The sequence below is a fragment of the Silene latifolia genome, chromosome 8 (assembly GCF_048544455.1).
Source record: "Silene latifolia isolate original U9 population chromosome 8, ASM4854445v1, whole genome shotgun sequence".
Taxonomy (NCBI): Eukaryota; Viridiplantae; Streptophyta; class Magnoliopsida; order Caryophyllales; family Caryophyllaceae; genus Silene; species Silene latifolia.
This window is the reverse complement of record NC_133533.1, coordinates 46,987,746-47,012,788: the sequence shown is the minus strand read 5'-3', so window position 1 is coordinate 47,012,788 and position 25,043 is coordinate 46,987,746. Positions and strand designations below refer to the sequence as shown.

Sequence of the window (25,043 nt, the reverse complement as noted above, 5' to 3'; positions counted from 1 at the left end):
TTTTCTTGATGGTGAGCTTTGAGAAAGATCGCAACAAGACACACTCACGTTATTTAACGTGGAAATTTACCTGGGTAGATATAAACATTGCGTCTTGGAGATTCTTCTCTTCGGCTTTGCATTTTTGTTGATTGTCTTCTAGCATGAAACACTTTAGGAACCTTTAACTTCGATGATGTGAAGACGAAATATGGAGGTTGATGAGAATTAACACCATATGAGCCACATAAATCCTGGTGATTGACGAGCTCAGAGGAAAAACTTGGAGCAGCTTTCTCATAAGCCAGGTCACAGTCCATAGGCTTGATAGAAATCATAGAAGGTAAAGGCAACACATCACTTTTGGTCCCGTCTGCCACAGTTGTCAGAGTACCAGCCCGCAAACCTTTCGTCCTTTTTCGTCTTTTTCTTTTCTTCTTATGGGAAGTGACAAAACCCGTTAAATACGTTGTGTATAGTATTCTCAAAGAGAATGGTCCCACAAAGGGAAGTTGGGGGCATTGACCTTGGTGTGTTGAAATGGCAATTTTCAAAGAGAATTTCTGAGAAACAACAGCCAGCTTTACCTTTTGGTCTCTTGTTTCAAAACCTTGACTTATTTCTTCCTTCTTCTCTATTTATTTAAGTTTTCCACTTGCAATAAAAATGGAGTCCAAAACTGTGTTACTGCCTTCCATTATTCCTCACTACACCAAATTTCCTTCACTTTTTCCCACTTTCACTTCATTTTTACTCCAAATTTCTTCATATACATCATTAATTTTGGATAATTTCAATTTCAACTGATTAAAACAAACACTTGTTAGAATTATTTAGTTGTTGATGCTTACTGCTTAATTTTAAAAGCAATTTGCCAAATAATTTTGAGATTCTACTGTGAAATTCAGCTAAAACAGCTCATTAAACGGTAATTTTTTTTTGCTTCAATTCCTTTTTAAAAGAATTAACGAGGATGATTTTGGCTAAATGATTGTGTTTTTTTGTGTTTGATTAACAATTTTGCAGGATGATGGAGTTTTGATCATGAACCGCAATTGAAAGCAATTGCAAGTACGGAGTATGATTTTATTTATTTATTTATTTTTTTAAATTTATTTATTTAAATTTATTTTATATTCTAAAAAATGTGTAGTAGGTAAGTAAGAGTGTGAACTAGCTGCAAATTAGGTCACGAGTCTCACCTTAAAATTCGAGTCACTAGGGATGATAATCATGACCGGGTTCAAGCCCAGTCAATATCATATACACACAAAAAATCTTAAAACCTGAAGTAATTTCACTTGACCAGCTACCGTGTTAGAAACAGTTAGCCTGGTAAAAAAGGTGGCTGACCTAGTATCGGTCCGCAACTTGTAAATTCCGTCCAAACAAATGATGTGAACTAAACAATACTCGTTCCGTCCGAAACCATCCCAAATTCGTTGCTCCTTTTCTAGATACAGTATTCCTTTTAGTTCCAGCTCGTTAAGGAAATAAAATTGGTCCGTAACGTTTTCTATAATCTAACCTTTTTAGTCAAATAGACAATATAACTGAGACGAAAGGAGTATACAAATCCGGTTAATAGGTAAAAGAGTGTTACTGTGTTAGGTAATAGTACAAAGGTAATAGAAATTGAGAAACAAAGCTGACTTAATTGACTATACGTTTGTTTGACCTAGTAATCTACTTTTAATTCTTTGTTTCACTTCCCATTTAACCTTGTTTCTGCTGGTGTCTGCTGTTGTTGTTTTACGGAATCATGATCGTCACGTATACAGAGTAATTTGTTCACCCTAAATATGGTTGCAGACCATTTAACCTTGTTTCTGGGGTTAGACTCTACTTTATCGGATTTTTTTCATTCCCATTGGAGTCAAAGACTTCATATTCTTAGGTTGAAATAAAGCAAAATGGATCACTAAATTGAATGCGCCTTTGTTTTTTCTAGTATGTAGTGACAGTCAGTTAATGCAATACTCGTCATAATTTTCATTTTGGGTCGTTTAAAAACAATGTACATTCGACTTTCTTACCTAGTTGTTAAATTCGCGGGAGCCCTTGAGGAACTAATGAAATTAAAATTTTAGATTGCTGTGGCCTTATTCTGGTTACACAACACCCCCAGTAAAAACGCCCATATTTCCTGTTGTTCCTGCTGATTAAAGCAGGCAATAATCAGCAAAAACGTCTTTTCCATGTTGCAATCTTGTTGTCTTTAAAACAAGTACTGAACTTGGATATGAACATTGTGTCAGGGCTAGCTGGCGTCGATAACTTACAACTGGTAAGTCGGAGCTCAGGACCAGCCAACTCATCATGTCAAGCAATATTCAGCTCACGAGCTTTGATAATCCCAAGCTAGACAAATATGTCAGGTAGGTATCATTTACTTCCTAGCATTTAGCTCTGTGATCTTTCGTCTTCCTTTCATTTTTATGCATGTATAGATCTTTAAATTCACAAGCAATCGTGCATTATGGAAACTCAACACTATGAGTCAAGTCTCAAGTGTCACTGTGTCAGACTGCCAGGTCTCCATAATCGGTTATATCCACTAAGGCCGCATTGTTCTACACCATTTGGATTTTTACTCAAATATGTGCCTGCTGCCTGATTATGCTGCTTTTTCCGAGTCCCAGGTTTGAGGATAGGGATTCAGAGGGGTCCACCAGTTCTGAGCAGCCATTGTTTCCTACCACGGGACCATCACCATCACCATCACCGTCACCATCACTATCTCCATCTCCATCTCCATCTCCATGGACTCCATCTCCATCTGTATTTTCGGAGAACAAAGCAACACTTTCATCTGCATTGGATGCTATCAGGAGAGGGGTTCAGAGAAGCTCTCAAGGAATTAGGAGCTTGAAAGGGTCGCTGAGCATTGATTCGTTCCATTATCCATCCGGAAAGAAGTCTGGCTATCAAATAGAAATTCTTGACCCGCAGGGACCATTTCTGCGTAAATGGAACAAGATTTTTCTCATCTCATGTGTATTTGCCATGGCCTGGGATCCATTGTTCCTTTATGTTCCAGTTGTAGATGGCAATAACAAATGTCTAAAGTGGGATCACAAGTTGAAAATTATAGCTTGTGTTCTTCGGACAATCACCGACTTGTTCTATTTACTTCATATAATTTTACAGTTTCGTACTGGCTTTATATCTCCTTCTTCTCGAGTGCTTGGTCGCGGCGAGTTAATCAGGGATCCTGCTGCTATAGCTAGAAGATACCTCTCTTCGTATTTCATTGTTGATGTTCTAGCCGTGATGCCTTTTCCTCAGGTATTTGAAATGATCCTCTTTGCAAATGTAATTCGCGTTTCTAATTCTTTTGGATGATTAAGTACACACATGCAATTCAAGTTTCTAATTCTTTGCAAACAACATAGTGACAACTGACAAGGAGTTTTGTTTCTCATCATACTCCTCATTTATTTTCTTTTGGATTAATAAAATCTTGGCGAGCATGAAAATGATAATTATGTATGTAATTCCTAGCTATTGGTGTGGACAGAATCATCATAGTACAGGATCACTGTCTGCTTACCATCAGGATACACCCTTCTTAAGGTGCATGCATCACCAATGAATATTAGTTCATGCAAATTACAGTGCTTGTTATCCCGTTACCGATTTATATCAATCCTTTTCCTTTGGCTGTATTCACGAACATAATATTGGTGAACACGTAAGAAGTGCAAATTAAGAACTAGTACATAAGATGGGTGTAGTTTACACTGGAGAATCTAATCTGCTCATAACTCTGAAGGTTGTGAAGTGATATGGTTTATGAAAAACAGTTTTATACCGAATTTCAAGAGCATCATGTTATTCAATTAGGCATTTTAGTTACTCGTAAAGTTCTGACAGGAAACCAGCAATTTAACTAAGAAAAACAATTCCTTTGATTCTGTTTGTATATTCAGCTGGCAGTTTCAGTAATCATTCCAAATATGAGTGGTGGCCGAATGACGTCAAAGGGGTTGTTGAAAATGGTGATCTTTAGCCAGTATTTTCCAAGGCTCTTCCGCATTTATCCATTATACAAGGGAGTAACAAGAACATCAGGCATAATTACTGAAACAGCATGGGCAGGAGCTGCTTTTAACCTATTTCTCTACATGCTAGCTAGCCACGTAAGTTTCGTATAATCCTACATGAAATTACACTTTTTCTTTTTTCGTTTTTAGAATCCTTTGATGCAGGTAATGCTTTACATATAGAAAAAAAAGTGATTTTGGTTTTGCATTATACCATGAACGGCAAGATAGATTAAAAATAGATAGTTAGATACCATGCAGTCAGTATCCGTCTTAGAGCTTCATTAAAATTTCTTTCAGTTGCATAAACTTCTATGTTTTACAAAAGATCTGTCCTAAGCATGAAGAAGTATCTCTTGCATCCTAAAAGTCTAATTAAATTTTAAGACAGCTGCTGGTTGCTTTTAATATTGAGTGACAGCAACCAACGCCTTATGCATTGAAGATTTTCAGGTAGAACTGGAAGCAATGTCTAACAATATAAACTCTTTGGCCTAATGAACAGGTGCTCGGAGCAGTTTGGTATCTATTTGCGATAGATCGTCTAGGCAGATGCTGGCATGATTCATGCTCAGGACAGGGATGCTACCGCCTATCTTTATATTGCAAGGACCTAGACAAACATGCAGGAAGTTATACATTGGATACGGCTTATTGCAACCTTGTTCAGCCTGATCAGATCACAAACTCTACTTCCTTCAACTTTGGCATGGTCTATGACGCCCTTCAGTTAGAAGTGGTGCAATCTACTGACTTCTTTAAAAAACTCTTCTATTGTTTTTGGTGGGGACTTCGCAACCTAAGGTATGTAATACTCTGTCCTTTCGTAAACTCATTTCCAGTGAATCTTTGTTGAAAGCCTTCCAACACCAATATGGCCTACGTTGAATACTGGGTCCTGCTAGAGGAAGAATTAAAATCACTCATTTTCTGTTATTTCTGAATATAATGGCTCTATTTTTTTTGTTCTTGAAAGGAATTTCTGTTTTTTCGTGTTTTATGTAGTTATGTGTCATATATTGTGCATTGCATGCGTAATTTGTTAGTTTCATTAATGGATTTGATGATTTGAGTCCTCCTATCATACTAAAGAAAAAGAGGCTGTTTACACCAGTGCCCAAGAAAGATGGCACCTGGAGGATGTGCTGGGGAGAGGAAAGTTTCCTTTTTTTGAGGATACTACCGGGCTTTCGCTTTCGCGTCTCTCTAAAATTGCATTGAGATATGTTACCAACGATAAATAGGAAAGATGGGTGGAAGTTGTAGATTTAATTCCCGTTTTTTTTTTTAAATTATCTTTTTGATCGAGCAATAAATAGTTTTCACCTATCCTAATAACAAAAAAACCGGACTTGAATGATCCAAAACTTCTACACCGAGCACACGCAATGGAGCCGTAGGTTTTGAAAACATGGCTGTAACCACAGTCTACCAAAATTGTCTACTAAATGCAGTCTTACATCCATCCCTTAGGCCTTAGGTGTACACCATGCATGACATAGAATCTCAAAAAACGAAAGTTCTTCATGTACCATGTCATACACTATACAGTTCATTGAGAGTGTCAATTTTGGGGAAAGTGGTCTAGAATTCCTCACTCTTGGGTTTTCTTATAAAGTCCTCCACCGCTCCACGCCTTAAACGAATATTTCACGCCTTAAAAATCGTCATTTCTAATAAGGGTGCCAAACTACCAACTGCTAACGTAATGTGCTTATTCCTTTCCTGTGTATCGCTTCTTTTAAGTCTAAATTCGGCATGAATTATGGGCTTATGGCCAATGGTAATTACGAAGTCTAATTTTGTTTTAAAATTCTTTTCCTGTAGCTCTCTTGGTCAGAATCTCCAAACAAGTACATTTATTGGGGAGAACTTGTTTGCTGCCTTCATTTGCATCGCTGGACTAGTTCTGTTTTCATTGCTCATTGGGAATATGCAGGTAAGTAAGTAGCTTATCATGATGGTTATGATTTTCAAGGACTCCATTCTTAACGCAAACACCATGATTGCGGTCTACGCTTCTATGGCGCTCATCTTTGTATTTAGCTACATATACCACTTTCATGCTTATGCACGCTATAAGTGTTTTAAGATGTACAAGTAATGAATTAGTTGGTACGTAATCATCATTTTAGATTTCCGGTTACTATACTATGCTGTAACCGACTCAATGATCTAAAAAGACTGCCTGGCATTATAATACCCCATTCTGTTTCCATCTAATGTTTTTATAGCACATTGTTGGAATTATAAAATTTGTGATGATGGGTTTGTTCTATATAGGAATACCTACAATCGACAACTGTCAGAGTTGAGGAGATGAGAGTTAGAAGGCGAGATGCAGAGCAGTGGATGTCTCATCGTTTGCTCCCCGAGGACTTGAGGGAGAGGATTAGGAGGTATGAGCAATACAAGTGGCAAGAAACAAGAGGCGTTGATGAAGAATGTGTAATCCATAACCTTCCAAAGGACCTCAGAAGGGATATAAAGCGGCATCTCTGCCTGGCTCTAATTAAGAAGGTAAGTTGCACTGATCTAAATCATCGGCTTCTCAAATTCTAATAATCACCAAAGACGGCTAAGAGTCTATAACATATTATAGTGTCTATTACTCGCTTGGAAATATGCTTAAAACTTTTTGGTCTTTATAACATTATCAAGTGCCACGAAGGCTTCTGCCACTGGCATGGCGGGTGAGGTGTGTGGTGGAAGGAGGGAGAGCCATACCCCCGTGTTGACAAGTGACAACACAGAGAGGTTGTTTCGAATGACCCGACAATGAAATCACATGGAAATGATGCTACTTCATTCCCATTCAAAAAAGCATATCCAGTTAATTGAGCCGTTTCTGTGTAGGTGCCAATGCTTTGGAAAATGGATGAACGGCTGAAAGACGCAGTGTGTGATCGCCTGAAGCCGGTCCTTTACACTGAGAAAAGCTACATTGTTCGTGAGGGAGATCCTGTGAACGAGATGCTCTTTATAATGAGAGGAAATTTATTGACTATGACTACCAATGGGGGAAGAACTGGCTTCTTTAATTCACTATATCTCGATCCTGGTGACTTCTGTGGAGAAGAGTTACTGACATGGGCGCTAGATCCCCACTCCTCATCCAATCTGCCTATATCAACTAGGACTGTACAGAGCCAAACTGATGTTGAAGCCTTTGCCTTAATGCCTGATGACCTTAAGTTTGTGGCATCACAATTTCGTAGGCTTCACAGCAAGCAACTCCGACACACCTTTAGGCAAGCAAACTGTTTTGTCTCAGTATCTAATTATTCTTTCATTAGTTTCAGACTCGATGAATGATGGTTGGTTGCCTGTTTCCAGTAATCTTGATGACTTCGAAGCAAAACATGTCTACAGCCATAAGGCTGCAGCTCACTGCTTTACACCCTTATGCTCTTACAAATATGACTTTTTTTCCCCTCAAATTTCAACCAGAACTAAAAAGGTCTGCCGCCCTGTGTCCAGAGGCACGCTCAGAATTGCACGAAGTAGAACAGTTTATCGAGTCATCCTTCTTTATTCCAATCCGGAACCAAACAATAATGAACCTTTTGCTCCATTTTTTTTTAAAAAAAAAGAGCCTTGCATTTTGATAAATTTTGGATCAAATTTGCATCTTAGCTTGAATTTGTGATATTTTAATATCTACAGATCTTCATCACATCAGTGGAGGTTATGGGCAGCCGGTTTCATACAAGCAGCTTGGAGGCGGTACTCGAGAAGAAAGGTTGAGAAAGCTTTGGAGGCTGCAGAAGATGGTTTGCCTAGGGAGGGTGGAAGCTCACCACCAAGCCTTGGCGCCACTATATATGTTTCCAGGTTTGCTGCAAATGCACTTCGTAACCTGCGACGTAAAACTCCACCAAATGCGAGGATGCTGCCACCGAGATCCCCTCTTCTCAATCTCCCAAAGCCAGCCGAGCCAGATTTCACTTCTGAAGACGGTTAAATTCTCTTACTTTGATGGTTTTATATGAATAATTGGGTGGCTATATTCGCGAATTTTTCTCCAGTTCTTGAAGATGTCAGCATGCCGAGAGGTCCCTTCTCTCTACTTTGGCTGTATATAATGTAATTTTTGTAAGCCATCACTTTGTACAATGTATAACATCACTGTTGTGTAGTTAATCTTATAGGATTGTATTTAGATGATTAATGTGTTGGATCTCATTTATGGGTCCAACTAAAATAGGACCTGTGGTAAATGTGGAATTCTGAGATAGGAATAATTTAAATTAATATTAAAAGCTCCGAGAGGTAAACAATGTTGATTCTTGCCTTTTTTTCTTTTTGTCAAATGTAAAGAAATCGTTCATTTGAATGAGCAAGAGATAATGAGCAGGAGTTATAAGTAAAAACCTAGACGACATACACGGTATAGCTGTTGAGAAAGCGGTGAAGGAACACCACCTGACTAAGGCATGCAACTCCATTCCAACTGTTGGACTGTGAAGGGAGAGGGGGTTAGAAAGGATGCAATCGCGTTGCTAAGGTTTCACTGAAAAACTGTCAGAATTAAGGAAACTATTGAAATCGTCATTTCTTCCGGAAAAAGTCATTGAATCATCTAGCCTTCTTATTTTTCTTTTCCGCCTTAAGCTGTTTCTCAAGATGTCTTATCCTTTGTTTTATAACTGCGAGTGAAGAAACCCTCGTGTCAGCAACTTGGGATGAATCAGGGGACTTTGTCGGCTCTTCATCGGTTTCATGTTGCTCGGATGATGTTACTGACTGTCTGGAAGGTGATTTACCAGTAGAAGACATTGAAGCTGCAGGAAGATCGAATAACTTTCTGATTTCAGGGTGTTTGATACCTGCAGGACCAAAAATTCTGTAAAGCAACATTCAATCTCCATTTGGTAGCCGTGGTTGATTAAAGAATGGCTTAGGCTGTTAGGCATGCTACTCTGACACTTAATGAGGAGTACCATCAGGGGCGTAAGACGAAGTAACTCTGTGAAAAGACCATCTAATCTTATAGTCTTATGGACAAAACCAAACAAAAACAATTCATCAGAGACGCCGGAGCTTAATAAAAACAGGAGGTTATGAACAGGGGTGGGGTATTCATCCAGAAGGCTCACGTTTTTATTTTTTATTTTTTATTTTGTGGGCATTCTTCGAAAACAATAACTTCCCATACTAGTAAAAAATAATTTCAGAAGTGAATACACTCACCTAATACGTATGCAAGATTAAACACATTGGAGGGTATCCAATAGCAAAAGAATGCCTGTAACAAACATCAATATTGGCGGATGAATAATAGTACTCGACACTTGCGACTGAAACCCAACAATTTTAATTCCAAATTATAATACCTCTAGGAAAAATTGCAAGGATTCATCTTCTCAAATAAATCATATACCTTTGGAAACCCCATTAAAAGTGGTACTGTAAGAATAGCAATAATCCTTGCAGAGTTCCTCTTGGTACTGGTCATTTGACTACCTTCTCGCACATAGCACTGCAAAAACTGCAGTTAGCAGAGACAAAACCCCTGAAAATTGATACGGAATGTGCAAGACTCTCAATTATCTTTGAATTTCAACCTCAGCGGTGATCAAGAAGGATAGTGACGTCAGAAGAGGGAAGATGCACAAAGTATCGGGAGTTGTAAGATCAGTGAACCAGAGAGCACCACCGGTTCTTAAAGATGGAACCTTCTCAACCATATTTGCGATCTGGGACATCGTCAACAAGCTTAATGAGATTAAAAGTACTAGAGCAGCTAACTTAATTTTAAAAGGGAAATGTTGAAGTGGGAGTACAGGGTCTCACAGCCAGATAAAAGCCAATAAAGATAGGGCCTTGAACTAGAAGTTCTTTCCATGGTGTAAACGGGCTGACTCCATATCTGTTGACTCAATACCAAAACATGATGAACATGAACTGACCCGACTTGAATGACCACCCTGCAGGTCTAATATATGTGATGATGCTGATCTAGTCACTTTTCAAGGTAAGGCAAATGACCAGAACAAGAAGTAAAATACTTGCCTTGCAAACAATGCGTCCATTTTTTTGGTGCCCTCGTCCAGTGCAATGGGATCGTCCTGATAATATAATCGCAGGGATACAATCAATCACAAGGATACAGTAACAAAGAAGCCCAAATACGACAAGGAGGCTTCAATAGAACTTGTGTTAATAGTAGGGTTAATAGATTTAACCCACACAAGAGAGCAACAGATGGGAGGTTCATACCGATGCTTGAATCTGCTGTTTAATCTCCTTCAGACGCCGCCCTATCAACTGCGCGTAACAGCCTTCAATGTTAGAAATGGCACATTCAAGTAATGTACAGATGGCTAGGGCATAATGAAACTAGTTAAACACTGAATACCAAGACAATTTTTTGGATCAGCACCAAGAACGCAACAAGGGAAACCACACACAGGAGAGGGAACTATAGAGAAAGGCAACTATAGAGAAAGGCATACAATTTCTTCATAGAAAGTCACAGCCTTGCAGGCCAGCCTCGCACAAAGTAAACTCAGACAAGAAGAACATAATAGAATTAGTGATGTAAATGGCAAGGTAAAGGGTGTTGGATATTCTCGTATGTATGCACTATGCTGTCTTACCCGACTTATTAATACAAAAGGGCTGTTTCTTGACCCATAATGAAAATTCTTTGAAAATTGCATCGAATAACTGCTAGTTCTAATAATAATAACTGCAGTCAGTTGTGAAAGCCATTTTGCATGATTCCACATAGTCCAGAAGACCAGAACCAATAATTGTCGGTCTTGGCTCCACTTGGAAACGCAAATGACAAAGTAAACTTAGAGGACTCCAGAAATTGAAGGTAGTTGATAACAAAGATGGAATTGAGACACATAACGTATCTATAATTCCACAAGAGATTTATCCTTGTCAGTTGAAGCAGACTTACACGAAATTTATAGGTAGCTTTGAGCTGATTTATGAGAAAAGGCAGAGTGGCTCCTCTAACCAAAATAGTTGTGACAGCTATTGCTGCCCACCTGGAAATATGGCGATCGTAATTGATTGTAAGAATAAATCATAATGACAATTTAAGAGCAGTTTGGGCCTCAAACATTGTGTAATGAGAAAAATCTGCTAAATCTCTTCAGGGTTTCATGTAAACTTCACAAGTTCCAACACTTTCTCTTCGCCGATACATATACTAAATGTGCAAAGAGCTTCCATTCTAATTCTACAGTTGACACACATAAATGGATAAACTCCAACATAGCGTACTAGAAAAGCGTGAAGATGTTCAGTGACATGAACTAGAAAGTATGAGAAGAGTCATATATACTGTATTCTCTAATTTCAGAAACCTAGATGGGTAAATTACCAGTTTAAACCAGTAAAAGAATGCACAATATCGATCAAGTATTGAATAGCGGCAACTGGTATGGAAGACTCAGCGGCGGCCAGAGCTACCTCACTAACAGCAGGAGCTTGTGAGGAAACTACTTCTACTGTTTTATCAGTTAAAGTATTAGCAGCATCTCCCAATAGTTCAACATTGTTGGAACCTTCCCAACCTTGAGTTGACATATATTTGAGCAATGAAGGTCCAAAACCCTGAGTGAAAGGTAAAACAAACAAAAATTTACTCTGTCGCAAGAGAAATCCATGTCTTCCATTTCTAGACATGCCACTTATGTTAGGCACAATTCCATTCTGAGATTGACTATGACTTTGTGAATGGAATTCCTTATCACTCTCTCTACGGTGATAAACAATGTGACTTAAAGATGGGTGGTACCATCTCCTCAAAAGGATTGTTTTCTTCGTTAGACTGTGTCGACAAGCCATCTGAAATGCAAAAAGGAAAGCTAAATGAGAAAGGGGCGTTACTGCAAGAAAATAATCAAATGCAAACTTGTACACAGTTTCCCATCAAACTAATTACAGTAACATTGAGCACAAGGGATCCCAGTAAAGGCGATACGAGAGGGAGCAGGACGTATGTACTATGTAGTGTTACCCATATATATTCATCAAGAGATCGTTTCCAGATGACCCAAAATGAAAACTGCGTACAAAATTGCATCAACTTCATACTAAAACAAAAGTGTCCCCATTAAATTCATTCTAATCGAAACTAAAATTTGCCTTCCTATATTGCCAATGCTATTGACACAAATTCACCACTATCACCCTAAAATGAAACGAGATAACAGTCGAAAGGACAATTGATCGCAATTTCTAGTTACTCTTAAAGCCTCATAATCAGCATTCTGCAACAACCTTGTGAAGAATTACTAATGTCATTAGGCTAACCTTAGTTAGTTTTACTAACTCGAGTACATTTTGTATATAACTGACCAGCTGTACATTTGCATAATTTAATACAATCATTTTCCTTATTTACATCATCTCTCTACACATTTTCTCTCTCTTACTTTCCTCTTTAATTCATCAATCAAGCTGATCATCAATGGAGTTCATTTCCTCCATTATCAATGCTTCATACATGATTCCATGTCTTCACATGGTATCAGAGAAGGATTAGATCCTGTCTCTTCATTAATCTAGCATTTTTTTTCTGCTTCCGCAAATCTTTCGTCTTTGTTCGATCGATTTTCGATCAATTATCACAAAACCCTAAAAATTAGCTTCGTCAAAATTTTCGATTTTTTCTTTCATTTCTTTGCTTTGATTCTCTTAGAACAAGTCAATTCAATCTTCCGATTTACATTCGTATCAATTTTTAAGTCAATTCACCTCTATTTTCCGATCAAGATGCCAGAAAACACAGACGCAGAATACAGGAACGCGTACGACGATCCTCTTTTTCTCTCGCAATCGGATTACTCAGGGATGAAGCTTCTGGAGACGATGTTTAATGGACAAAATTATCCTCATTGGAGTAGAGGAATGTTTCTTGCACTCGGTTCCAAGAACAAACAGGGCTTTGTTGACGGTACTGTAGCAAGACCTGCACCTAATTCACCGAAGTTGCCGCAATGGATGAGAAGTGATGCTATGGTGCGATGCTGGATCGTGAACACCATAATTCCAGGAATAAAAGAAGCCTACATATCGTCAAAATCTGCTGCTTCGCTATGGTCGGAAATTCGAGAAAGGTATGGTCAATCTAATGGACCTTTACTTTTTCAATTAAAGAAGGAGTTAAAAAACATTTCTCAAGATAATGATTCGATTGCCGAGTACTTTACTAAGCTGAAAAGGCGTTGGGATGACATAGATGAAATTGAGTTTTTTCCTGAATGCAATTGCGGTGCTATGGATAAATGCACTTGCAACATTCTCAAGCAAGTTTTAGAATCTGTCTCTAGAGAGAAATTAATCACATTCTTGATGGGACTAAACAGCTCTTACGAGACTTTAAGAACAAACATCTTGTCTATGGATCCAATTCCAAACATTAACAAGGCTTACTCTATTCTACAACAAGTAGAAAGTCAGAAGAATATCTCACTAATCTTACAAACTGAGCAAGATTCTAGTGCTCTAGCTGCAATGAAATCACAAGCTTCTAAGTCTGGCAATAATCAAGGCCCTTGGAATGTTTGGAAGAAAGATAAGGATGGTAACAGTAGTAAGAAGCCTAAGTATGATCAGAGGTGGTGTAATGCCTGTAACAAAGGGGGTCATACTATGGATACTTGTTTTGTTCTACATCCTGAGATGAGAGCTAGCTATCGGCTAGGAAACAAAGCTAATGCTCGTAAATACAATGCTTCGCTCGAAGTATATCGCTAATCTTTGTGGAGGTGTATGATGATACACCATTTGATTTCAAGGTCGAGACTTATGATAGAGATCCACAAGTGGGAACATCTTCGTCAAGTCACAAGAACCTCCTCCTAAAGTTGATCCTAGACCTTTGAGTTGCCGCAATATATCAACAAGTCATGCAAGCGATTTTCGGTAACATTGGTGGACCAATGAATTACTCCTCTCGCATCCGTCAATTTTGCGGGTATCATTCTAGCCACTAATGTTGTTTCTACTGCTTGTGCTACTAATCAAATAGAATGGATATTAGACACAGGGGCTTCGGATCACATGACATCACAAAAACATTTGTTTTTGAACCTAAAAAAATTATGTAAACCCATTCTAATAGCTGCCGATGGTTCAACAAAATTAGTTGAGTACTGTGTCATACAAGTCGGTTCACAAATAATACTTTCGTGAGTCTTATATGTCCCCGATTTCAAATATAACTTGTTATCCATTGGAAAACTATCTCACGATTCTAGAATGATAGCATTGTTTGATGACACAAGATGTGTAATACAGGGCCAGGATAAGCACATAGTGGTCGTCATGTCCCAAGAGAAGGAGGTCTCTATAAGTTGAGGCAAGTTGAGAAGCATGAGGACACTTGCTTTACTAAGAATATTAATAAATGTAAGAGTTGTAATGTGTCAAATCCAAGTGCTAGTCTTTTGTGTACTACAGATACTAGGTGTCATGCTCATGGCAAAGTTGAATTGTTTCATGCTCGTCTTGGTCATACTTCAATTGTAAAGATGAAACATATTCATGAGTTAAATAAATTGGATTTGAAGGATTACAGTTGTGAAACTTGTGTCATGGCTAAGATGCACAAAGTTATCTTTTGATAGAGATGTGTCTAGTGGTCGCTGCTAGACCATTTGATTTGATACATGTAGATCTATGGGGGCCATTTAGAGTAAGCAACGATCATCGGAGCACATTACTTTCTAACCATTGTTGATGATAATACAAGGGTAACTTGGACTTTTCTGTTGAAAACAAAAGAGTTAGTTTGTGCTACCATAGATAATTTTTCTCTCGATTTACAATCAATTTGGGGTCAACATTAAAATGGTTAGGAGTGACAATGGAATGTAAATTGTTCAAGATGTTTGTTCTCACTTGTTTGCTAGTAAGGGTATAATTCATCAAAAAGTATGCCGGTGTTCCACAACAAAATGGAAGAGTGGAGCGTAAACATAGACATTTAGTTGAGACGGCTAGAGCCATGATGTTATATGCAGGGTTACCTAAACGTTTTTGGGGTGAGTGTCTATTAGCAAAGAACTTTTGTGATAAACAAGTTGCCTACACCTATTCTTTCTTGGTCTACACCCTATGAGGTTTTGATGCATAAAGAAGCAAATTATGACCGATTAAGGATAATAGGATGCTTATGTTTTGCCCTAGTGTCTTCTAGAAATAGGGATAAATTTGATCCCAAGGCTAGGAGGTGTGTCTTTATTGGTTATCCCTATGGACAAAAGGGTTACAAACTTTATGATTTAGAAACCCACAAAATTTTAGTGAGTAGGGATGTGATCTTTAATGAGTCTATATTTCCCTACAAACACGAAAATAATGTCAAATAGTCCCCACCGGCATTCATATGCCTCGAATTTCCTAGTGATCCTCATCCATTTATTTCTCACGACAAAGAGGATCTTACTATATCGATCCACAAGGGAGACAATTTGTCAGACGTGAGAATAATAATGCCACTAATTCCGTACTGCAAGTGGAACTATCACTCGGGGATGCCATCAAATATTTCGCAATCAAGTTGCACAAATCGAAAGTCCACAAGGGTCGTTAAGCCTCCAAGTAATCTGCAGGACTTTGTTTGCCTCTACACTAAAGCCTCGCCGCTTCTTCATTTTTCGTGTTTGACATCACTACATATCCGAGGCACTTATCGCTTCTCTTACAAAGGTGTTGGAGGTGCATGAACCCTCTCATTATCACGAGCCACATTAGACCCTCATTGGGTCCAAGCTATGAAGTTAGAATTGGATGCCTTAGAAGCTAATGGAACTTGGGAAATTACTAATCTTCCTTCTGGTTTTAAGGCAATTGGTTCAAAGTGGGTATACAAGATTAAATTCAAGCAAGATGGAACGATTGAAAGATATAAGGCCAGATTAGTGGCAAAAGGGTACAATCAAGTTAAAGGTAAGGATTTCAAGCACACGTTTTCACCTGTGGCTAAATTCACAACCGTCCGGTGTTGTTATCGATAGCGATGTCAAGAGGATGGGTTATTAACCAACTAGACATAAACAATGCTTTCTTGCATGGTTTTCTAGAAGAAGAGGTTTACATGAGACCTCCCGAAGGCTATTCCAAGGCACTTCCAGGTCAAGTATGTAAGCTTAAGAGATCTCTTTATGGTCTCAAACAAGCTTCGAGACAATGGAACATAGAGCTTTCCAAATTGCTTATATCTCAAGGATTTTCTCAATCAAAGTCTGACTACTCTCTTTTCATCAGAAGGCAAGAGGATTCCTTTGTTGTGGTGCTTGTGTATGTTGATAACCTGTTGATCACAGGCTCTGATATATCTTATATGCAAAGACTTGAAAGGAGTATTGACAAAGCATTCACCATAAAAGATTTAGGAGAGATAAGGTATTTTCTGGGACTTGAAATCACCAGATCCACCGAAGGTCTTCTCCTTAATCAAAGGAAATACGTCCATGATATGTTAAAAGATGCTGGTATGACTAATTGCAAATCAGCCCCATTTCCTCTTCCTAGAGGTCTTCAACTTTCAACTGACGAAGGGCTTTTACTGCCTGAACCAGAAGTCTATAGAAGATTAATTGGTAAACTCTTGTATCTTAATTTGACTAGGCCTGATCTGTCCTATTGCCAAAGACCTTAGTCGATTTCTTAGTGCTCCTAGAGAGCCTCACCTCCAAGCCGCCATTCATGTTTTACGATATCTTGAGGGACTAAAGACGCAGCTCTCTTCTACCCGCCGACAATGACCTCTCTCTTGCAAGTTTTCGTGATGCAGATTGGGTACCGCAAGTTCGATTGCACAGATCGACCACCGCCAATGTACATTTCTCGCAAAGCTCTTGTTTCGTGGAAAACTAAAAAGCAAAAACAAGATTCAAGTCATCACCGAGTCGAATATAGGGCCATGTCCTATACGGCAGAGAGATTGTTTGGTTGCAAGGCTTATTACAAGATCTCGATGTTTGGTTTCTCGCAATCAACCTGTTTTGTGACAATAAGTCCGCTTCAACACATAGCAAAGAAACCCGGTATTTCATGAGAGGACCAAGCACCTGAACATTGATTGCCATTATGTACGAGAAAAGGTCCAAGAGGGGTTAATTGCTACGGTGCACCTGAAATCTAGTTTACAGTTAGCAGACTTGCTCACAAAACCATTGGGACAGCAACAACATGTTTTCTTGTCCTCCAAGTTGGGTTTGTTATTTGACCCTCATTTGGCAAACCCACCTTGAGGGGGGGATGTGAAGAATTACTAATGTCATTAGGCTAACCTTAGTTAGTTTTACTAACTCGAGTACATTTTGTATATAACTGACCAGCTGTACATTTGCATAATTTAATACAATCATTTTCCTTATTTACATCATCTCTCTACACATTTTCTCTCTCTTACTTTCCTCTTTAATTCATCAATCAAGCTGATCATCAATGGAGTTCATTTCCTCCATTATCAATGCTTCATACATGATTCCATGTCTTCACAAACCTACCAGAACATTTGATCGCAATCTATAACCTAAAGCTCTACTCCATATTTGCTTTCAGATTAAAATAATCAACCTAATTTACATTTTTCTTGATCAAAATCAAGAAAAATCAAGAACAATTCTGGGCATGACTGATACGACCTAAATCATTGACAGTAAAAACGGAGAAATCAGAGTGTATCATCAACATTTACCATTTTACTTGACATAATACGGTGACTGAGAAACTTAAATAAGAAAAACGTAAAGAATTGACGGGGAAGATATAATTGGTAGAGTGAAGTGATACTTACAGTTACAGAGGAATGAATTGATATCAGAAACAGTTGAGATTATATACAAGAAGACCGTAATTCGAGAAGCAAGTCAAGAGTGACGTCCAATTTGTTACTTGTAGTAGTCACTAGTCAGTGTGACATGAAAAAATGACAACAAAACGGTTACACAATACTGAAAAGTGTAAAGAGCAACTTCAAACTTTGCCCAAATTCCAAAGGATGCGGGCTATGAGGCTTTTAAACTGAGATTACTTGATTTAGAACGCTAAAGAAGTCGACTTGTGCTTAAAATGACCCGAGTTATTCAAGATTTTCTAATCATTGGACAACGATATTGCTAAACTAGTGACATTATGGGGTAATCTTGTGTTACTCCTCCGGCTCTCTTGTACGGTGTTTTATCACGTGTCGAAGTATCAAATACGGCTGTTTTGTGTAATTTTGATTTTCTATATTTAAGAGAAGTGACGTGTTGTGTCGAACACACGACAAGGCAGCTAATTGAAGTGTCGGTGTAATAGCTTTAACGTGTATTTGCAGGAGCCATTCATTAGGGTATTGGAATGGATAATATTGTTGTTGTATTCTATCTATTTTTTGGTTTTTCTATGGTGTACCCTAGTGTTTATTCGGATTCTATGGTATATACCCTCGATTTTTCAAAATCACAGAAGATACCCTTGAGCTCAATAAATTGTTTTACAAATACCCTAAATGCTAAAATTTTACGATCAATATAATCCTTATTTTCTCCTCGATGTACCTGGGGTATTTTAGGTGCTAATTTGGGAGTTTAAGAGTATATCAGACGTTTCTTAAAAATCGAGGTATATATTGGAATTTGGGAAAACATAGGGGTACATCATAGAAAATCCCTTTTGTTGGTACATTGTTGTTGCATTCTATTTTTTGTGTGCATAAAAATTTAGGTTAATGGGTAGGCCTTACCGCCTTACCCATCCCAAGGACATGGTACACCACCAGCCTTTTGGGGGGTTACAATGTTGTTTACAATATCGCCTACCAACAGAGCTATATTTAAACTTATAATGGGAATCTAACCTCTTGCCTCAAAGTTAGAAGTTGGACCCTACCATCGAGGTCAACCCTTGTTGGTATTGAAGTTGTATTCTATGGTGTGCCTCTAAAGTCTAAACCCAATCCATGAGTCTATACTGTCACATTTGGTTTTTTCCGCTAACTAAGTCAATTACTCATCGAAATTACTTTGATGGGAATTGTAGCTGTTCAAGCAATTTGATAGGCTACGGACAAATTCAATGCTGCAGTGATGATAACTTAAGAAGGATCACTTGGGCAAAGAATGCAGGAATAACATTAAAAAGAGGAATATGAGAGAAAGAGGAAGATTATATTTTCATTGATATTGAGTGTCATACATCAGCTGCTATTTATAGGATGATAAATCAAGCCGTTACAACCAATTATTGGGAATGAAATTACTGAAATTAAGATACATTCTCTACATATGGCAGGTGTACTTTAGGTGAGCTGTCCTTGTACTATCATGGTATTGCTGGCATATTCTCCACGTGATTTGTAACAGAATTCAGGTGCTCCATTCTGACCCATGGTTATCCAACTCATCCTTTTGTTGTTTGAATACTGCACGCCAATTGTATGATCAATGTTTCCCTCTGATGCTGCATTTATTTGTATAACATTTAGCTGAGCATTATCAGCAATTGCATCATTACCCTCTCCTTCATCTGATCCTTGGCCCCAAGGATCAAGATTGGGATATTTGAGTTTAAGGTCATATAAAAACTCTCGTGTAGCATCCTCCAATGGTGAATCCAGCCACTTAACCAGGACTTTAGTTGCAGAAACTCTCCCCCTTTTTACCATCTTTCTAGCCAGTATGAGCTCAGGTTGAGCAGCTTGTGTAGTTGATATAGGTGTAGAGATATTGCATGGTGGAGGTCCATAACATTTCTTTAGCAAGGAATCATGAAAGGTGTGATGAATTTTAGCACCAGGAGGAAGTTGTAGCTCGTAGGCCACCTTGCTAATTCTAGCCAACACCTTATAAGATCCATAATACCTTTTTGCAAGTTTCTGATTCCCTCTTGTGGACACTGACCTCTGCCTGTAAGGTTGTAATTTCAGATATAAATAATCCCCCGTCTCAAATACCCTGTCACTCCTTTTCTTATCAACACATTGCTTCATCCTATTTTGAGCTTTATCTAGGTTAAGCTTGATGATTTGCAGCATCTCTTCCCTGCCAAGCAATGCTCTATCTACTGCATCCATCTTACTTTCACCAGCTAAGTAAGGGAGGTGTATGAGGGAGGCTGGCCGGCCATAAATGACCTCATAGGGGGAAACCTTGAGAGCAGAGTGATAGGAGGTGTTATACCAATACTCAGCAACAGGTAACCACTTACACCATTCTGAGGGAGCTTCACTGCAATAACATCTTAGATAGGTCTCAAGACACCTATTAAGAACTTCTATTTGTCCATCAGACTATGGATGGTAAACTGAAGAAAGATTTAGTTCAGTCCCTTGCACTAAAAATAATTCTTACCAAAAGTTGCTAAGAAATATTGGATCTCTATCAGAGACAATGCTTTGGGGCATTCCATGGAGCTTGTAGATATTATCAAAGTAAGCTTGGGCTACAATAAGGGGTATATAAGGGTGTTTTAGAGGAATGAAATATGTTGATTTGCTTAACCTGTCCACAACTACCATAATTGAGTCCATCCCCATTGACTAATTAGGCAAACCATCCACAAAATTCATGCTTATATCAGTCCAAATTGAATTGGGAATGGGTAGAGGCTGCAATTTTCCTGGGTAAGCTACAACCTCATATTTGCATTGTTGACATGTGGGGCAATTTTGGATGTACTCATGTATTTGCCTTTTCATTCCCTTCCAAAAGAATTTCTGCTTAAGCCTTTGATAAGTAGCTTCCAGCCTAAAATGACCAACTTGCATTGTATTATGCATTAATGAAATAAGCATATTACTCAATCCTTCATAATGACCTACCACCAACTTTTCTTTCCTTTTTAATTGTTCTCCCACCCAAGTGTAATGTTTATGGGAGTGTGGATCTTTCTCTAAGTCTTTAATAATTGTGGTTAGGGCCTCATCTTTCACCCATGCTTCTTGAATCTTACTGTATAAGTTGGTACTGATAGTACTGATGTGCATTTGCAGTAACTCTGAGCCCTCTATTCTAGATAAAGCATCAACCACAATATTTTCTTTTCCCTTTTTATAAACAATGTCATACTCATAACCCATCAATTTAGCCAATCACTTTTGTTGCAAAGGGCTTGTTACTCTTTGCTCCAAGAGATATTTGAGGCTTTCATGGTCAGTTTTTATGGTAAACTTCTTGTCCACCAGATATTGACTCCATTTTGTAACTGCATATATTATGGCCAACAATTCCCTTTCATAGGTAGACAAGGCTAGATGTTTGGGAGCTAGTGCCTTACTGATAAAGGCAATAAGGGGATTGTCCTGCATTAAAATAACGCTAATTCCTCCTCCTGAAGCATTTGTTTCTAGGATGAAGGGCTTAGAGAAGTTGGGTAGTGCTAACACAAGGGCAGATACTATAGCTCTCTTTAATTTCTCAAAAGCTTCTTGAGCCATATCATCCCACTTAAACGCATTCTTCTTAAGCAAATTAGTCAATGGTTTGCTCACCACACAATATCTCTTGACAAACCTTCTGTAATATCCAGTTAACCCCAATAATCCCCTTAACTGCTTAAGAGTTTTAGGGGTTGGCCAATCAGACATGGTCGAAATTTTAGTGCTATCAGTAGCTACTCCTTCCGTGGTTATGATGTGCCCCAAATACCCGAGCCTTGTGGAACCAAAGCAGCATTTACTAGACTTGGCAAACAATTGGTTCCTTTGCATTATTTCCAGTACTTGGTTGACATGATCCAAGTGTTCTGCCCATCCCTTACTATATATCAGTATATCATCAAAAAACACCAGGACAAATCTCCTTAATAAGGGCTGGAACACCTAATTCATTAGACTTTGGAAGGTAGATGGTGCATTAGTTAAGCCAAAGGGCATGACCAAGTACTCAAAGTGACCATGATGAGTCCTAAATGCAGTTTTAAAAACATCATCAGGGTTCATTCTTATTTGATGGAATCCAGACCTAAGATCAATCTTAGTGTAAAATTGTGATCCATGTAGTTCATCCAACAATTATTCTATAAGTAGAATAGGGAATTTATGTTTAATGGTTTGCTTATTTAGTGCCCTATAATCCACACACATCCTCCATGACCCATCTTTCTTTTTTTACTAAACCACGGGTGAGGCATATGGGCTTGTGCTATGTCTTCCACTCCACTTTCCAACAACTCCTTGGTCATAGATTCAATGACATCTTTTTGTAATATAGGGTACCTATAAGGCCTTATGTTAACGGATTTTGAGCCTGCTTTCAGAACGATGTGATGATTATCCCCCTCCCTCAATGGTGGCAATCCTTTAGGCTCTTCAAGGACCTCAGGGAACATGCTCAACAAGTTTTTAATGTCTCTTTGACTGTCCCTTTCATTGGTGACTTGTATTGCAAAGAATTGTGCTTCATGATCAGACTGCCTGTGAATTATTGCCAACTGTACACTCTCTTCTAAAGTTTTATCCAACTGCTTTTGAACCTTCGGGGTTGCTGGTCGGGATCCCTTCAAAACGTGGCTCCTCCCTTCCACACAAAACTTCATGGTGTGTTATTTGAATCCAAAGTAATGGGACCAAGAGTTTCTAGCCATTGAATCCCCAACACTGCATCACAGCTCCCTAATGGAATAACAAAAAAGTCTGCAGCAAATTTTGTGTTTCTTATCTTCCACCTTAATGTGAACATGATAGTTTGCCCCCATTTGCCACAGAGATGTTAAAAGAGTGAATAGGTTCCATAACTAATCACAACTTCCTTGTTACACCTTCATCTAAGAAGTTATGAGAGCTACTGTCTATTAGGATACTCAGAGTTCTCTTCCCTATTTGGTCAGGAATTCTCATGGTCTGGCACTGGGATTGACCAGCCAAAGCATGTACAAATATTTGAGCACAATGTCCATTCTCTTCTTCTTCCTCCAGCTCCTCTTCTTCTTCACATACTTCCTTCTCCACTCCAATACATATAGTTTCCTCTTCTTTTTACATACATGCAGAGGTGTGTATTTTTCATCACAATATAGCATAAGCCCTTGGCCTTCTTACTTTCCATGACAGCATTATAAGGCCTGTACCTTGGGTTCGGTGATGAAATTGGTTGATTTTGTGGGGGGAAAGGGTTTTTTTTGTATAGCTTGGGGATGAATTTTGTGATGGGTTTTTTGTGTAACTTGGTTACGAATTTTGTGATGGATTTGGTAGCAAGGGTGTTTTGTTATAGTTGAAAGAGGTTCTTGGGTTATTTTTGTTTAGTTCAATGGATGTTTTTTGTAATTTTTCTAGGCCATAAGCTTCCTAGATACTCTTTGGTTTTAACATTCTTACCATTACAACAATTTTCTTATCAAGACCAGCTAAGAAACAACTCAAAGCATATGCAGGCTGCAATCAGTTTACTCAACAATAGATCAAATTGGTCATGATAGGTTTGTACAGATCCAGTCTGTTTGAGGCTGAACATTTTAGACATTGGGTCTTCTTGGGTATCTCCAAATCTAGCCTTAATAGCAGTTTTATACTCTTCCCACCCCAAGGGCAACTCCTCAGTTCTAGCCTTAGTAAATTGGTGCCAGGCCAACGCCTTGGATTCTAAGTGCATGGTTACATAAGTAATTTTCTGAAAATTGTTTATTTCTCCAACAGTAAAAAAATGCTCACACTTAAAGATCCAGTTTTCTACATCATCACCATTAAAAGAAGGAAATAAAATAGTAGGAGATCCGATCATACCCTTCTTATGATTGTTAAACTGCCCTGGTAAGTTCGATAAAGTCTGCTCAATGGTGTCCATTTGTGCCTGAAGTTGTTGTATCTTCTCCTCCAAAGCTTCTTCCCCTTCCTTTGCCACGATAACCCGAATACTTCTGGTTTTAGTAAAAAAAATTGTGTTTTTTGGATTAAAAAGATGGGAAAAAAGGTCTGCCTTTCTAAGGGAAGTTCTAATTTATTTTGGTTTTTTCTCTAATGATTGCTGATATTTTTTGTTTTTTGTTTATATGTAGGTTAAGAGGAAACCTTGCTCTGATAACCAAATGATAGGAATTGTAGCTGTTCATGCAATTTGATAGGTTACGGACAAATTCAATGCTGCAATGATGATAACTTAAGAAGGATCACTTGAGCAAAGAATGCAGGAATAATATTAAAGAGAGAAATATGAGAGAAAGAAGAAGATTATATTTTCATTGTGAAGAAACCCAATTTGATTAAGTTAGTGTTGATGATGCCTTAAGACAAATTAATCTCATTGTTATTTAATTGTGTGCCTCTTCAGTGTAACCATGTAGTATGAAGCTCCAATTGTCAATTCAAGGTTATCAAGAATGTCATCATGAAGATCAAAGATGAAGATTGTCATTAGTGCTAATGTCATATGTTGTAAGGTGATCGTTTAACACGAATTTACGTTTACGTGCAAAAACAACAGTTCAGTCAATAGTTAATTAGGGCTCGTCTTTGAAAGAAATATTTCGAAAATATTTGAATCTTTGTTAAAATGCTTTCAATGTTCACAAATGTTTTCTGGAAATATTTTGAAATCTTTTAATGAATATAGAGCTTTCAATGACTTGCTAAGCAGTTTGCTTGCACAATAAGACACTTACTATAAATGAGTTGTTTGCTTTTACATTTATGGAAATGTTTATGGTTCCCATAAACACAATCATTTATGCTTGTTTCTTATTGAAAAACCCAATCTATTTTTGTGTGTGTGCACAACCTGATTTCTTGCAATCTTAGGCACCGATTTCTTGAGGAAGAATACTCGATTTCTTGGTGAAGATTTCGGTTGGCTTTGCATGTTGCCCAAGAAACTACTTACATTATTTTAATCACTTGTGCTTATGAGTGTAAGATATTTTAATGTAAAGTATACTCATTGAACATTATAAATAGCTTGCTTAATTCATTATTACAAGTGTGCAACAAACGAGTTTTAAACTGAAAAAGACTTAAGCTTTCAATCGAGTAAATTAACTTTGCAAAACCGTTTTTCATTTCAAAATCTTTGAATCATTTTGCTAGTTTGTTTATTTATCTTTTGAGTCTTTTATTGAGTTTGT

General features: G+C 38.1%; 3 protein-coding genes across 5 annotated transcripts; 2 read left to right on the top strand and 1 right to left on the bottom strand.

Annotated features, from left to right (window-relative positions):
• Positions 1-475: 475 nt before the first annotated feature.
• Positions 476-8,307, top strand: LOC141596798 (cyclic nucleotide-gated ion channel 1-like). 2 transcript variants are annotated; one of them, XM_074417045.1, is made up of 10 exons: positions 476-907; positions 1,006-1,050; positions 2,238-2,357; positions 2,622-3,267; positions 3,912-4,121; positions 4,531-4,829; positions 5,853-5,964; positions 6,309-6,545; positions 6,882-7,276; positions 7,692-8,307. In XM_074417045.1, exons 3-10 carry the CDS (start codon positions 2,299-2,301, stop codon positions 7,987-7,989), a joined length of 2,256 nt encoding a protein of 751 aa, XP_074273146.1. In that variant the 5' UTR covers positions 476-907; positions 1,006-1,050; positions 2,238-2,298; the 3' UTR covers positions 7,990-8,307. The 2 variants fall into 2 exon arrangements, with proteins under 2 accessions (XP_074273146.1, XP_074273147.1); XM_074417046.1 differs by having other exon boundaries at positions 1,006-1,057.
• Positions 8,308-8,396: 89 nt separating this feature from the next.
• LOC141596799 (mitochondrial inner membrane protein OXA1-like) lies at positions 8,397-19,272 on the bottom strand. The gene is made up of 10 exons (XM_074417047.1): positions 17,800-19,272; positions 11,368-11,834; positions 10,939-11,029; positions 10,248-10,295; positions 10,041-10,096; positions 9,822-9,897; positions 9,593-9,724; positions 9,409-9,507; positions 9,219-9,273; positions 8,397-8,854 (listed from the first exon to the last, which is right to left on the bottom strand). The coding sequence occupies exons 2-10, from the start codon at positions 11,832-11,834 to the stop codon at positions 8,604-8,606; spliced, it is 1,275 nt and encodes a 424-aa protein (XP_074273148.1). The 5' UTR covers positions 17,800-19,272; the 3' UTR covers positions 8,397-8,603.
• Positions 12,350-24,458, top strand: LOC141596800 (uncharacterized). Of its 2 annotated transcripts, none has more exons than XM_074417048.1 (2): positions 12,350-13,968; positions 23,982-24,458. In XM_074417048.1, exon 1 carries the CDS (start codon positions 12,765-12,767, stop codon positions 13,746-13,748), a length of 984 nt encoding a protein of 327 aa, XP_074273149.1. In that variant the 5' UTR covers positions 12,350-12,764; the 3' UTR covers positions 13,749-13,968; positions 23,982-24,458. The 2 variants fall into 2 exon arrangements, with proteins under 2 accessions (XP_074273149.1, XP_074273150.1); XM_074417049.1 differs by having other exon boundaries at positions 12,353-13,108.
• Positions 24,459-25,043: the final 585 nt, after the last annotated feature.